The 14,896-nt window shown below is 38.2% G+C and overlaps 1 protein-coding gene across 1 annotated transcript; it reads right to left on the reverse strand.

The window, feature by feature from the left end:
* Positions 1-1,828: 1,828 nt before the first annotated feature.
* Positions 1,829-14,286, reverse strand: ZNF414 (zinc finger protein 414). The gene is made up of 7 exons (XM_053462305.1): positions 14,153-14,286; positions 11,030-11,156; positions 7,290-7,397; positions 6,919-7,024; positions 5,431-5,936; positions 3,049-3,204; positions 1,829-2,124 (listed from the first exon to the last, which is right to left on the reverse strand). Exons 1-7 carry the CDS (start codon positions 14,153-14,155, stop codon positions 2,048-2,050), a joined length of 1,083 nt encoding a protein of 360 aa, XP_053318280.1. The 5' UTR covers positions 14,156-14,286; the 3' UTR covers positions 1,829-2,047.
* Between the last annotated feature and the right edge of the window lie 610 nt (positions 14,287-14,896).

Genomic DNA, 14,896 nt, shown 5'->3' on the forward strand with positions numbered 1-14,896 from the left:
TACAAGCCAAAGTTATTTTCTCGCTTTTAGGTGCGCTAGTACAGCCGACTCAGGCTGTAGTCCTTACTAATGTTTAAGTTGCAGGTGAAACAAGGCAGGATGAAACTCCTGCAAGAGAGAGGAGAGTTGATCCGGCTTAATGCATATTTAAGTTAGGGGAATTTATTCGCTTCACTATGCATGAAGCATGGAGGACCATAACCACAGTAAGGTGAAAATGTTTTTTTCTCATCTTAGTTTACCTGCAACTCATGGTTTAGCGAACAAACCACCTGCAATGTTATAAAAAGGAAAGAGGAGGTGTGTTCACTAAATCAGTAGTTTGCAAATCAGTTTTAACCACTTCACTGTATATCATAAAGAATCAGTACCAAAACTGCAAACCTCTGATTACTTCCATTTATTTAATTTCTTTTCTGCAGTGCTGCACAATGTTTAAACAGGACTCAATAAATAGTGCGTCACATAAAATAATAATTTACAGAAATAAGAGGTTAGGAGGTCCTGCTCAAACAAGTTTACAGTCTAGAATACAGAAAAAAAGAGAGTTTGGCATCACTGCACTAGTTTTATGTCGGGGTAAAACAAAAATAAGGGTAGATTCCCATGAGCCACTTTATTACATGGTTTTCTTTGTGAAGGAGACCTGATTACACATAATGATAACCAAACAGAAATAAATAGCTACTGAGCAGTTATTGTACCTGGCAGCACCCTAATCTATTAAAATAAAAAAATAGTTATTTTATCTTCTGAGAGATTACAACTCTTACAAAGTTCAGTCAGTTGAAGGTACATAACAAATGGTGTAAAAAAAATGTTTACATAAAAAAAAGTAAAATTTGACTGTGGAAGTACATCCTAGCATCCTAGTAGTCTGGCAGCTACTCTAATGTTTTCCCTTTTTTCAAATGTATACTGTGGGTCCCTTGATGTTTTTAAAATACATTTGAGAATTTGTCACTATGAGTGTATCTTGGGGAGAATGGGTGACATATTCCTGTGCTCTATGTCTTAAAGGCACACATTGCTACCTAACTGAAACTATATGTACTTTGCTCAGTCGGCACGGCCTCGATAGTGTAATTGGGTCAGTTGAAGAGATCAAAGATCTTCCCCTGAAACCACCCCATTGAGCGGCTCGATACTTTGGGAGCCTGATCTCTAAAGAGGGTGATCTACTCCACAACTTGGCAGCAGGGGCCTAGGGTAGAATACTTCACTGTATACAGCCCAGCGCTCTTCTTGGTTTTTCTGACCCTTTATTGCAATAAATCCTCAGAACTAATTATGATCAGGTACCGCTATTCTGTTGTCAACAATAGATCAGTGCCCCCAGGTGCATTATTTTATTATCAACATTAAATATTTTATGAGCTGTTTCCTGGATGTGTGTATTCTGGAGAAAAAAAACATAATTGACACTGGGAGATATATGTTTTCTGTACATCAACATTTTTTAAGTGGGGTTGGAAATGGTGGCACTGAAAATTGTAGTTTAGGGCACTACCAAATGATATGTAGGTTTTTTTTGGCAGATTTACTTCATACTTGAAAAAAACTTGTGATGAGTGAATGTATTTTGATATACACATTAGTCCGATCTGATTCAATTCTTTTTCCTAAGGTTCTCTTGAAAATATGATTTCCACAGGGGCCTATGGCGGCCTTCTAATCTGAAGTAAAATGATTGAAAATAAGCGGGTATGCAAAACAGCTGAGAGAAATACTTTAACGGAAATAAGTGAGGATAAAGTTGTAGATGGCCTAGTATGTGATTTTGAGCTTCACAAAAACACCAAAAAAAAGACCTCAGGATGTCCACAAATGCTTCTGGAGTGGATTAATTGTTCAATAAAGATTCATCTCTTTGAGATCTGCATTCAAAATCCAAGAGCTGGCTTTGTTTAACAACAGAGATTATGTAAATAGTCATTAGCAAACAAAAAAAAAAATCATGCTTGCTACACAGATTTTGAGCTTCACCAATGACGAGATTGTGGCGTGCGGCTAAGGAAGGCTGACCACAAGGAATAAATTCTGTATTTCACTGTTGTGGAATAAGGCTAGATTCCATTTTTAAATGGTCTTTGGTTGAGAATGGGAGCATATCAGGATCACAATCTGCAGAGACAAGCGAGAAAGACACGGTATAAGGTATATAATAAAATGACTTTTTGTTTTGCTGCTTTTTACATTATTTTGGTCATACAAATTAAAAAGGGAAGATATAAAGAATCTTGATTGAATACACAAAAAGTAATCTACCACACCAAAAGTCCCTAAAATATATTTAAAGTCAGATAACAAAATAAATTGGGAAAAAATACTCCACAAATATGACAACCTAATTTGAAAAAAAAAAACTGGTATCTTCAGGTAATCGGTGATGTTGGATAAACATTCCAATTTACCAATCTCGGAATACATTATGAATGACCACACCAGTTGAGCCTCCTATACTCCTATAACCCCTTAAGGACAATGGGCAGTCCCTAAACCCATTGAAAACAATGCATTTTCAGCCCGTACATGTACGGGCTTTGTCATTAAGGGAATAAAGAGCTGGCTGGGTGTTAATGTTGGTCTGAGTTATCTGCTTATGTATTCCTCACACAGGGCCAACTCAGGCCTTCAAACAAGAGAAGGTCACCAGGGTTGATCTTTCATAATCCATAAAGAAACTGGAGAGAGGACATATTCAACTCTCCTGCAAACTGATAATTTGAAATGTTGCCCTATTTGTAGCCATGGGGCTGAGGCAAATATATACAAACATTTCTAAGGAAAATGTTGATTATATATATATTAGGAAGGTGCAACCCTAGTGAGCTTATGCTGCAGGAAGAGCTTGGTCGACCTGTATAATGCATAGTTAAAGTGAGGTTTCTTCAGTCTACTCATTCATTTGAATTATACATTATAACGTTTCAGCTCAGCCCTTCTCCCAGAAGAAACTAACCAGAGCTAGACATTCAAATTGAAAAGGTACACCTTATTTCAACCACAATGTCAAATGTTATTGTCATACCATCCAGTGGTACCTACTCATCTCACTCTGAAGTTTGTTTGCAGGAGGATTCTTGTGCACTCCCTCGATGTGTTTGGTCATCTTGTCCCGAGAAGCAGTGGAAAAGGTACATTGCATGCAGTTATAACTGTCTCGTGTGTGCTCCCACAATATACGGCTGTTTGTGGCGTGTCCTGAAACAGAGAATCGTAGAAAAGGAATAAAGAGGGGAATCTGGAAGCCTTGGATTAAGAAATGTCATTATGCATGGCCCCACAGTTGTGTATTCTGGCCTAGCGTGGCAAATGGGTGGGGAACAATAATCCTCTGGGTTGCCTAAATCTAGATATATCAATAGGTGAAGATCAGAGATCCCCCATATGAAACAAACATCCATAGGATCTTTTCCATAGCAGGTGGAGCACTAGAATATGATATTGTATCCAGTGCTGTGCAAGAAGAAACAGAGGAGGTCTCCCTCAGCATGGCAAGTCTGGGAGCGACTTGATGCACTTCCTTGGGTTAGTCCTAGGCCAGTGCCCCTATAAATACAGTAAATAAATAAATGCTTTTATTTTTTTGTCCAAAGGCAATCAAACTTGTGCCTGGATCAACATTACCCAAATCTAAAGGTAAATTGTTACAACCCTAAATGCCATTAACTAGTCATCCAATTTTCTATTAAATATGCCAAAACCAGTTCATTTGGCAGTGCGAATCTCTACTGTTCAAAAAATACCATTGACATAACATAAAATCTTCTCCTCGAAAACCTTGGAGGATACCCGCCATATTGTCCGTAAACCTCTATGAACGAAAAGATCCCCTAACAGGTTTTTGTTAAAATGTAACAACTACTGTCTAGGATAAAGGAAACGTCAAGCAGTAGCCAAAGCAAGCCATAAAGAAGTGTTCATGTTTAGTCATATACCCTACTGCTATTCATATTCTAATCATGTAATTCTCCCCTGTATCTCCCCTTATAGCCCTGTAAGCAAACATGCTAGTTTTATGTTCTATGAACTCTAATCGTATGTAGAACACAGCACCTGATTAAATCTGGGTTTATCTCATATCCTACGACCAATATCTCTCATCTATTGTCATCTATATGACTGATCTAGGGTGACAGGTCTATGTAACATTTACACTATGTGAAAGTCAACAGGAGAAAACATAACTGAAACTAGATACACAGCTTTAAGAGTAGGGAAAAGGTGAAAGAAGCAGACATTGAGTTCTTCAGAATGGTCTATTCCATTCTAAGTAGAAGACTATATTAAGCTGGGGCAGACAAGCTGAGGATCTCTACTTGTCGATTAATTACAAAAACAACAAGAAAGGGTCATAGGGGTTGCACAACCGCTCACCAGAAATAGATTTTTTTTTGTTTAAATACCAGTGGCCACAGACATATTATCCCTTTAAACATGTAATGTGGTCAGAATTTTGAGCAGCTTAGGTATGTGTACAGAAAAGATCTTTTTGACAAGACTGGGCTCTGATTTATGTCAAAAATGCTTCTCCTAGAGACAGTAAATTCTCCTCACCTGTTGTCTCTGTAAGACAAATTGTTATGTTACATGCTACTTGCTGTGTCCTGTCCACCCATTGTACAGTGTTACGGAATTTGATGGCGCTATATAAAAGAATAAATAATACAAAAAAAATGCAAAAATATTTCCTACATAATTTTATTTTTCTTGCTCTTTTGCAATTTGATCCATTGTATGAGTTTTCTTTGTGTATATAAGTGGAAAATCACAGATATCAGCATGTTTTCATAATGTTCTTTTAATTAAGGATTTTCTGTTACAGTCCATTTTAGTCTGTAATACCATTATTTTTAAGACAATTTAACCACTGAATAAATGCAGAGATGTGGAATACTAGTTTCAAAGAACTAAAATTCAAACATAAGTGGGGTGGATAGGAAAATGCAGTGCAGTTTTATTTTAAGAAAGACTAGAATTTGATCAAAAGATACCAGGTTTCAATTGATCAAGTACATGGCAGTGACAACATTTACGATTGAACAATTCCTTAACATTGTATAAAGAAAATTTCGTTTGTGCCACCAATTTCCTTAATTATGTAATATACATCCACCCCTGTTCACATTTCAAAGGGGTCTTTTCAAGCCAATTTTTGCTTTCAGCAGTTTAGGTTATTGCCTCCTGCCTCCTTGAACACCGATTGCACCTTTAAACCTAAGGCAGAGTTAACAAGTTGGAATATTCTAGAACAGCGCATAGAGGTGAACAGATGGCTGTCATTATAAAAAAAAACAACACTTCAGCTGATCAATAAGCTGCACTGGTAAAAATGCTGCTTACTGAATTAATTTGCTCTATGAGCTTGAAGTATGCAGATTAGCTGAATTTTAAAAGGTATATTAAAGGCTCAACTCTCTGCCTGACCTTGATTCTTTTTCCACACTGCGTTGGAGGCTGGAAGGCTTTGGTTCCCCAAGAAGGGTCTGAGCCTCTGTGGGACAGAGGTCTGAGGTATGTTGTAGGCTGGAGGATTGAGGAAAGGAAGATAGGATCCAGCAGCAGCAGAAGAAGATGATGGACCTGGAAGCCGACCAGCAAATAGGGAAGTGTCAAGAGCAGAAAAAAGATTAGAAGTTGGAGAGGCCAAGGAGCTCATGGAGGGACGAAGGTCATCTGGAATTGAGGAGGATGAAGATGTGGAAGCGCCTTCTGTCATGGGCGCAGTAGGAAAATGAGGCTTCTTTGTGGCACACTGTATAACACTCTGGCGCCGCTTCACTGGTTTCACAGGAGATGCGATCTTGGAATCAAATGAAGGAGGTGGTGGAGGCATACTTAGCGGTGCAGGATTTGACCCATTGTCAGAGCACACATGTAGATGCTTGAAGAGAGATCTGTGGGTTCGAAAGTGCTGCATACAGTTCTCACACCTGTACAATGAAACCATGTTATATGGAGGGCTTTTCATTAAATCAATTTGTATACTTGACAAAACATTTCACATCATCAATGTAACTATGTATTATGGAAGTTTAACCTAGCAACATTGCAGTAATGACAGAGTTAGCCCTACATAATCACATTTGAAGTCCTCACATTTGAAGACATAGTTAATACATTAATATGAATGTGAAAGTTGATCCTGCATAAGTTTGCAAGTCAGTGAGCTGGCTTATTTTATGTTTAGCAAGCATTCACTGCATTTCAAGGTTCAAGCACTAAGTTAAACCTGGGATGCACAACCCCAGTCTTCGAAGGCCGTAAGCAGGCCTTGAGTTCCTTGCCTCATAACAAGATTTTTTTTTTTTTTTTTTTTTACTTCAGATGCCTGGGCTTAACAGAGATATCCAAAAATGTTGACCTTTTTGCATGTTTGGAATAGACTTGTGCTTTACTGGGTTAAACCTACAAAAAAGGTATCTGCATTCATCTGTACAATCAAGCCATCCAGTCTCCTGAAGAGATAACAACCCAATAAAATTTAAATCAATTCCCTGTTAATAGAAAAATTAGACAGCCCAATAATCCCTTCTAATTGCACATCAAAGATATAATTGAACCAACACTAACACTGTTTATTCATACAGTAGTTTTGGATTCTACAGTGCTGTATTTACCGGGCATGATGGCTTTAGATTTTTTTTGTAGTATAGCAGAATAAAAACACTTTCTTTATACATCCACTTAATGACACGAGAGTTAAGAAAGAGTGAACGGGCACTCCATACACACTGTCCAACTTCAGCTCAAGCATGCACTTTTTCCCTATTGCTCTGAGTCAGGTATAAGGCTCAAGTCGCCTAGATGCAGTTAGTCAGAGGCATTGCTTATTTTAATCACAAAATAACGCAAAAAAAACCCCAAAACATATAAAACAGACCAATACAGAACTGTATGACAAATGACACTTACTTGAAATAGCGGTTAGGCTTGTAATGGGTTTTGAGATGATTCATTAGCTCCTGCATGCTGTTCAATGCCTCTTCACAGCCAGTCATTGAACAAAGAAATTTTTTATCTAGAAAATCCAAAATAGAGATTATCTAAAAGTAACTGTAACAATAAAGCTTGTTTTATGAAGGTATATGAGTAGGATAGATTTAAATAATCAAAACAATAAAATTATGTGGGTGAAGGTCTTTTGAAAAAAAGGTCAAAAACCGAAGAGCACACTAACAGAAAAAAGAAACAGTTTGAAAAGTGAACAAAAGTATGGGGAGGGATGAAGAACTTGGACACAGAAAATGGTGGAAGACATCACGTTATGTCCAATAACTACATACCTTTCAAGAATTCTGTGGGCTTGACGTGCACAGTTACATGATTAATTAACTCTTGCATTTTCAGAAATGATCGGTTACAGCCGTACGTAGAACACCGGTGACCTCGCTCTGTGGCAGGGAAAAGCAAAAAAAAGAATTTAAAGAGTTTAAAGCAACAATTTGCTATGCTCCGTTGTCCACCCTGCAAGGGCATTTGCAAGTAGAATGGCTGGCATCAATGGGTAGAAGCTTACAAATGTAAAAGGATTGTATATGTTATTAAAATGCAAACAAATTCACCGGTGCAGGGAACTCTGATCTCTGACAGCCGGGGAAGGTCTGTGCAATGGACGCAGACAAAGCCCGCTGCTAGCCACACCTCCTTCCGGCTGCAGCGTAAGTTGTCTACGCGAATTGCTGCACGGCGGACTCAGAAGCACCGGTAAGTGGGACTTGGGGGACAGACAGGAGGATCCAGGTCCCCTGCAGCTGCGGGGGATCTGGATCTTAGTCGTCTCATAGTCAGACCTATTTGAGGTCTGATTATAAGACGACCCCGATTATAAGACGAGGGGTATTTTTCAGAGCATTTGCTCTGAAAAAAACCTCGTCTTATAATCGAGCAAATACATATATTTAATTCAAAGGGTAACATCCCAGAATTCATGTAAGTAGTCATTTAATGATTAGTACCCAATATTATTTCTATTAATATGGTCTTGACAGTAAGCATGTAAGGTGTTTTTTGTTAGGGCCTTTGAATAAGGATATCAGTTCAATATAATTTGTAATCATGCCAAAGGCACAGAGTGAAGCAGTAAGAAGAGAAATTGTTCTTCAGAGTGCCTAAAAACTTTCCCGGTGCCAAATTGTAGCGAAGTTGAATACAATGGAGCAGTACAATGTACAGTGAAGAGATTTTTTGGAAGCCAGTAATTTCCACCAAAAGCAAGACCAGGGAGACCTAAAGGGACCATACCATCAGAAGGCCAGTATATCAAGGCAATCTTATTTTGGAACAAATCAGCATTTACATCTGCAATTCAAGCCAAACAGAATCAGGTATATCCTACTCCAGTAGGCAAAAGCACATAAGATGAAAGTGCGGCCTTTCTTGGAAAGTAACGGTCTCCAAATCAATTGTAAACATTTAGCATGGGTAAAACAATACAGTAATTTCACAGTGGAAGACTGGAAAATATCATGTTTGCAACCAAAAATGTCAGATTTTAGTCAGTAATCATAGCTTATTTGACGAGATGACTATAAGAGGCTAACACAGGGATGCATTCTCACCTAGGCCAACTAGGCATAGGGTGGCAATTCTTGACTTCATATCCTGGCGCTATGGAGGTAAGTGGCAAGGGCTGGATAGGTCAGGCCCAGGGCAGTGGCCAGCCAAGATACGTCTCTGGGCTAACACCACAGTGGGTACAATTAAATTTGATGCAGGTGTGGGTATGCCTTTGCCTATGCTGAAGTTGGTGACTTGAAAAAGTTCCACTTTTCAATTGATTAATCTTCATGCAGGACAACGAAGAGCAAACGGTGTTAATTTGCAGGGCTTTCCCACCACAATTGAATATCTTTGGGCACAATTGAAAAGAGGAAAAAGCAACATGCACTGTGACACCTCTAGAGTGCTCTAAAGGAGTGCGGGAATAATGTGAACAGAAAAATTCTGCACAAACAATGCCAGGGTTAAAAATGGTGGTCATACTAAATAGAGAAATTATGTATTTTTGTTTGAGAAATGCTGTATGTTTTATAACGAAATGCAGACATAAAAGTAGGGCTGCAACTAACGATTATTTTCATAATCGATTAGTTGGTGGATAATTTTTTCGATTAATCGGATAAAAAAAAATGAATGTAAATTTTTCATTTATTTAAAATAATTTAATAAACAAATGATGTTAAATACAAACAGCAGAATAAAAAAAACTTTGATAAAATGCATTTCTTGTCTTTATTTCCCAACCAGCCCCCCCAATTTATGCACATTTGACCCCAGACATGCCACACTGCCTCCCAGACATGTCACGCTGCCCTCCCCACATATGCCACTCCACTCTACCCCCAGATATGCCACTCCACTCTACCCCCAGATATGCCACTGTGGCCCCAGATATGCCTTATACACCCTGATACACCACTCTGTCCTCCCCAGACATGCCACACTGCCCTCCCCACGTATGCCTTATACAGGGCCGGCCCTACAATGGAGCCGACTGGGGCAATTGCCCCAGGCGGCACTTTTGAAGGGGCGGCACTTTGCCGCCCCAAGCGCTTTTTTTTTTAAGCGGAGGAGAGAGAGGGGCGCCGAGTGGTTTTCGCTTACCCGCTCGGCGCCCCTCTCTCTCTCCTCCGCGGCGAGTCTCCCTGTTCGGTCTTGGTGCCGGCTTGTAATGCTGAGCGCCGGAAGTGGCGTCAATTTCCGGCGCTCGGCATTACAAGCCGGGACCGTGGCAGAACAGGGAGACTCGCCGCAGGACTGTTTAAACGTAAGTACTTTTAAACGGGGGGGGAGGGAGGTTGGGTAGATAATGGCGTCGGCGAAGTTTAAAATGCTGCCCCCCCGGCGGGGGGGGCGTCGGCGGCATTTTAAACTTCGCCCCAGGCGGCAGTAAATCTTGGGCCGGCCCTGGCCTCCTGGCCTTATACCCCCAGATATGTCACTCCGTCCTCCCCAGATATCTCATAGTCCCCTCATAGAGTCACAGACCCGTTCGCATCACACTGACACCATACTTTTATAAATAAGTACTGGATTAATCTTCACTGCCCTCAGGATTAAGATTCCCCTCAATTTGCCCCCTTTACCTCTAACTGCACCTTAAGTTAACTTTATTAAATTAACCCTCAGTCCTCATCATTAAATTAACCCTAAACACCCCATTAACCATAACTACCCCTAAATTAACCCTAAATACCCCATCAACCACAACTACCCTAAATTAACCCTAAACACCCCACCAACCACAACTGCCCCTATATTAATCCTAAACACCCCATTAACCATAACTGCCCGTAAACTAACCCTAAACACCCCATTAACCACAGCATCCTCTAAATTAACCCTAAAGACCCCATCAACCACAACTGCCCCTAAATTAACCCTAAACACACCATTAACCACAACTGCCCCAAATTAACCCTAAACATCCCATTAACCACAACTGCCCCTAAATTAACCCTAAACACCCCATTAACCACAACTGCCCCTAAATTAGCCCTAAACACCCCATTAACCATAGCTGCCCCTAAATTAACCCTAAACACCCCATTAATCATAACTGCCCCTAAATTAACCCTAAACACCCCATTAATCATAACTGCCCCTAAATTAACCCTAAACACCCCATTAACCATAACTGCCCCTAAATTAACCCCCACCTCCCCTAACTTTCAGCAGCCCAAATATAAATTTTATACTTACAGTTAGATGAGTGTCACAGCCATGTGGTTATGGGAGAAGGAAGGGGCGGGGCCAGTTGTCACAGTGATTACAGGGAGGGACTGGTAAGTAGGAACTGCTGTGAGTCACTGAAACTGATTATATAATGAGGGGTATTTTTCAGAGCGTTTGCTCTGAAAAAACCCTCATTTTATAATCGATAAAAATCGATTCAACTAATCGATAATGAAATTAATTGGCAACGATTTTCATTATCGATTTTATTGATTAGTTGCTGCAGCCCTACATAAAAGCAAATTGTGGAAGCGGACTATATATACATACATATACACAGTATACATACTTGATGGGTGGAGGTTTCGTTTTCTCCCCCTTTCTGTTTTGACCGCTCTAGCAGATTTTACAGCTCTCGGGACACCATCCTCTGGTTTTGCCTCTGCCTTTGGTTCTGCATCTGTCTTTGGTTCATCCTGTTGATAAAAGTAAAACAAGAAATAAAAAAAATTGAGAAAGAGAGTGATAGCACAACATTCCCTAAAAATACAAACGGCACTTTGTTACAGTAAATTCTCATTGTAGGTTTGTTCTTTAAAGTTGCATTTCTCTTTAAAAAGGTATCTTCTTATATATTTCTTATAAATAATATACAGTCTACACACTGTACAGTACTTACATACTTTTACACACTAATATATAGTACTTACAGAGTCACACACACACACACTTCTTAAATGTGAAGCCTCACAAGTACTCAAGTACAGCCAAGTACTCAAGAAGGAGGATTTGTGAACGTAAATAAAAAAAATAAAAAAAACATTTATTGTAACAAAAAGATAAAAGGATTGCTAGAATAAATGTGTGAAGCACATATAGCGTGATGGAGAAATCGAGATATAAACAGTACAATATAGTGCTGTATAAATCTCTCTTTGGCGGTCAGCTTATCAGCGTAACATGTTTCTCTGTGGATACCAAGTCTCCAATCTTTGTCTTCTGAAGTCGCACTCCAACAAGTGGATACGCAACCTTTTCCTTCCCTCCCAGATCTAAGCGTAGGGAGGGGAGGATCTTCTAGATTCTCCTCGAGAGGAAATACACTGAAGTCTTCAAGGGGAAGTGGTGGCCAAAAGGCACAATCCACTCCCCCCTCCAAAACTGTTAGAGTCTTCAGTGACTCAGTTCCACTGTGACATTCAGTGACCCAATGGTGCTTAACTCATTCCGAAACTGAAAAAAACACTTGTGAGTGCCATATACTGGCCTCAGCTTATAGCTGGTAAACTGAAACATTTCCCCTCCACCACCAGTCATAGGCCAGGGCAATTTGTGAGAGGTCAATAAAACAAAATGCACAACGTGTTTCACTCCACTTTCAAAAGTGCATATGTTGAAGTTTCTAATCAAAGGTACCGTATTTATATTAACCACCTCCATTAAGTCAATTAACACCATTAGCATATCAAGTAACTTAAACACCTTAACTAAATTAACATCATGGATATTTCAAAATAAATGCTGAAACAAACCATATATAGATAAAAATACTGACAAATTATACATACAAAAAATCAATTCGTTCATTAATAAAAAAAAAAAAAACGTGATTCCTTCTGAAAGGTAGTCTTTTGTCATAATTAAATGTAAAATGTACAAAAACAAATAAATGAGGTATATGCACTGCACAAAAAATGTACAGAAAGGTATATAGAAAAAAAAGGTTACAACAAAAACTATATTTGAATAGGGGAGGCAATTTTCTGCTATTAAAGATATTAAATGGTAATTGGGACCTCCTTCAACAGAATGATGATATGAAAAAGATTCTGTCGGGCAAACCTTTGAGAATGTTCAGAGGTGCACTTAGTTTAAAATCAACTTTAACAAAAAGCTATGAAAAGAACAAAAATAGAAACATTTTCGACATGGAAAAAGTATTTTACAGATGCAGCAAATTTCTACCTTGCCGCCCCTGTAAATTTCAATATTATGAGAATGTTATACATAAAATTAAAGATACCTTATTTACATCCTTCTGCGTCTCAGTGGATACCAGTATGCTGGGCGAACATCCAGGAAATTATACATACGTTTGGGGGAACACATTAAAAATATTAAGAATGACTTCTAATAACATGGTGTTTCAGCACATTTCGCTGAAGTTCATGATTGCAATCTAAAACTTTTATATTTTTTTAGCTATAGATAAAGTAGTTTAATCCTGGTGAGGTGTTGACAAGTGGGACTAATTGGAATGAGTTGGGTCTTTAATTTAGAGAGATTAAGTCTCAAGAGTTTAATATTGATTTTGGTCTGTTGAATTATTTTATAATTAACCAATTAATTTTTTAAATTATTTTATAGGTTATAGTCTCCTTTCTATAACTGTATGTATTTTTTTTATAGGACTTTTGTTTGTGCACAATAAATACATATTTCAGATTAAATATTAATATTTTTATTTAATTTATTTCTGTTAAAATAAATATAGTATTTGATAATTAATATGTATTATATTAAATATATATATATATATATATACATATTGTTTTTGTGTTTTCTTTTTTTTTGTACATATACACAGACTGCACTTTATTAAGAAAAATACATTTATCTGGAAGAATTATACATTATTTGGATACCATTACACGGTCATATCATTAAGTATATCATTGTATTGATATATATAAATATTTTATTTATATATTTGAATTACACAGGTGGTGCTCCTGGGCTTTTCCTTTTCAGTATTATTTGTATGTTGTTTGTATATTGCGCAAAGCCATTTTCTACTTAGATACATTTCTATACAATACTGATCACCTGGAAAAACTGAACACTGGAAAGAAAGAGGGGCAGAGCAGAAGTGTTCTTACTAAAGCAGGATAATTAAAGATCGCTTGGTGCCAACGTTCTCATCACTAGAATTCTTAATAACATCTATATAAACAGCAGAAAATGGGTTTATAAATTAAATGATATAAAATAACATAGAATGTGTCTTCTAAATTCGCTACAAAGTAAAGCAAATAGCAAACAATTGCGTACTCAAAAAAGAATTAAATATTATATCCTTATGTCAGGCCACCAATCAGTAGGTACTGTTTTTAAGACATTATGAATAAAGAACTCCTCCACCAGTGAATACCCAGCACATCAACCTGGTCCTCCACAATAAGGGGCAGTTATGAAATGGTTAAATATTCCATGTACTGTTAGAATAGCTGATCTTCTCTAGATGGCAAACATACATTTACAGCAAAACAGAACAGGTCTATACACAGAACATGCTTCCTTGACTACACAAGGATCATCATTGGTTATTGAGCACAGTAAACCTATGATATTTAAATTAATAATTATATAAAAAGATTATTATATGAAAATTACGTAAAAAAAAAATAACGCGCGAATAAAGGGCCTGGCAGTGTTACTCCGAGGTGCGATCCTCAAAACAATTCCTACCTACCATTTAAATGGCTCACGATGCGCAGGATTGAATGTCAGCCACAGGAAGTCGAACCCTACAGTTTTTTTATTATTATTATTACTTTGTAGCCATTTTGGGTGTTAAGACAACGCGAGACTTCATAGTGTAGAGGAGGGGGGGAGAGGAAGTGTTGCGTTCGGGAGAGCGGGGAGGGGGTAATTGCTACACAAAAGGATAATATTCAGTGCGTTATCACAGCAACTAAAGGCATTCAGTTGCTGTGTATAGAAAGCAAAGCAAGATTCAGTAGGAAGTCTTGTAAGTCTTTAAAAAATATAGGAGTAGTCGGAGTATAATATGAAAAGTGATGGCGTAAGCGATAGATTGTATTAGTCAGGGCCCCACAGTGTTCGTTATCGGTCAGCTGTGGAATGTTTGATGAAAATAGACGCGGGAGATTCCATTCACGATGCCTGATAAACACAGACGCTGTGTGCAGTCACCAACCGCCAAAAAAGGGTTTAGAGACACAGATTGTGCACCGCTTGCTATGTAGGTGCTAAAAAAGGACTAAAGAGTATAGTCATTTATGAAAAATACTAAATATTTGCAACAATTTAACTTATAAATCGTTATTTTCCTGTGAGATATGGGAAATACATCAATACAAAACCAGGGGTTATAAACACAGGTGTGTGGAGCAGAGGTGTCTTGTTAGGAGGAACAGTCCCTCTTTTCTATTAAAATGTTTGGTGAGTATGATTGTGTTGTGGTGTTCTACAG

This window comes from Spea bombifrons, chromosome 1 (genome assembly GCF_027358695.1).
Source record: "Spea bombifrons isolate aSpeBom1 chromosome 1, aSpeBom1.2.pri, whole genome shotgun sequence".
NCBI classification, from domain to species: domain Eukaryota; kingdom Metazoa; phylum Chordata; class Amphibia; order Anura; family Pelobatidae; genus Spea; species Spea bombifrons.

Bases quoted from the DNA above. Each gene is read 5' to 3' on its own strand.
- ZNF414 (XM_053462305.1), bottom strand. The intron at 7,398-11,029 runs GTATGTATACTG...TCCCTGCCACAG, and splicing joins ACGAAACCTCCACCCATCAA to AGCGAGGTCACCGGTGTTCT. The intron at 2,125-3,048 runs GTAGGTACCACT...TTGTCTCTGCAG, and splicing joins CAAACTTCAGAGTGAGATGA to ATTGTGATCCTGATATGCTC.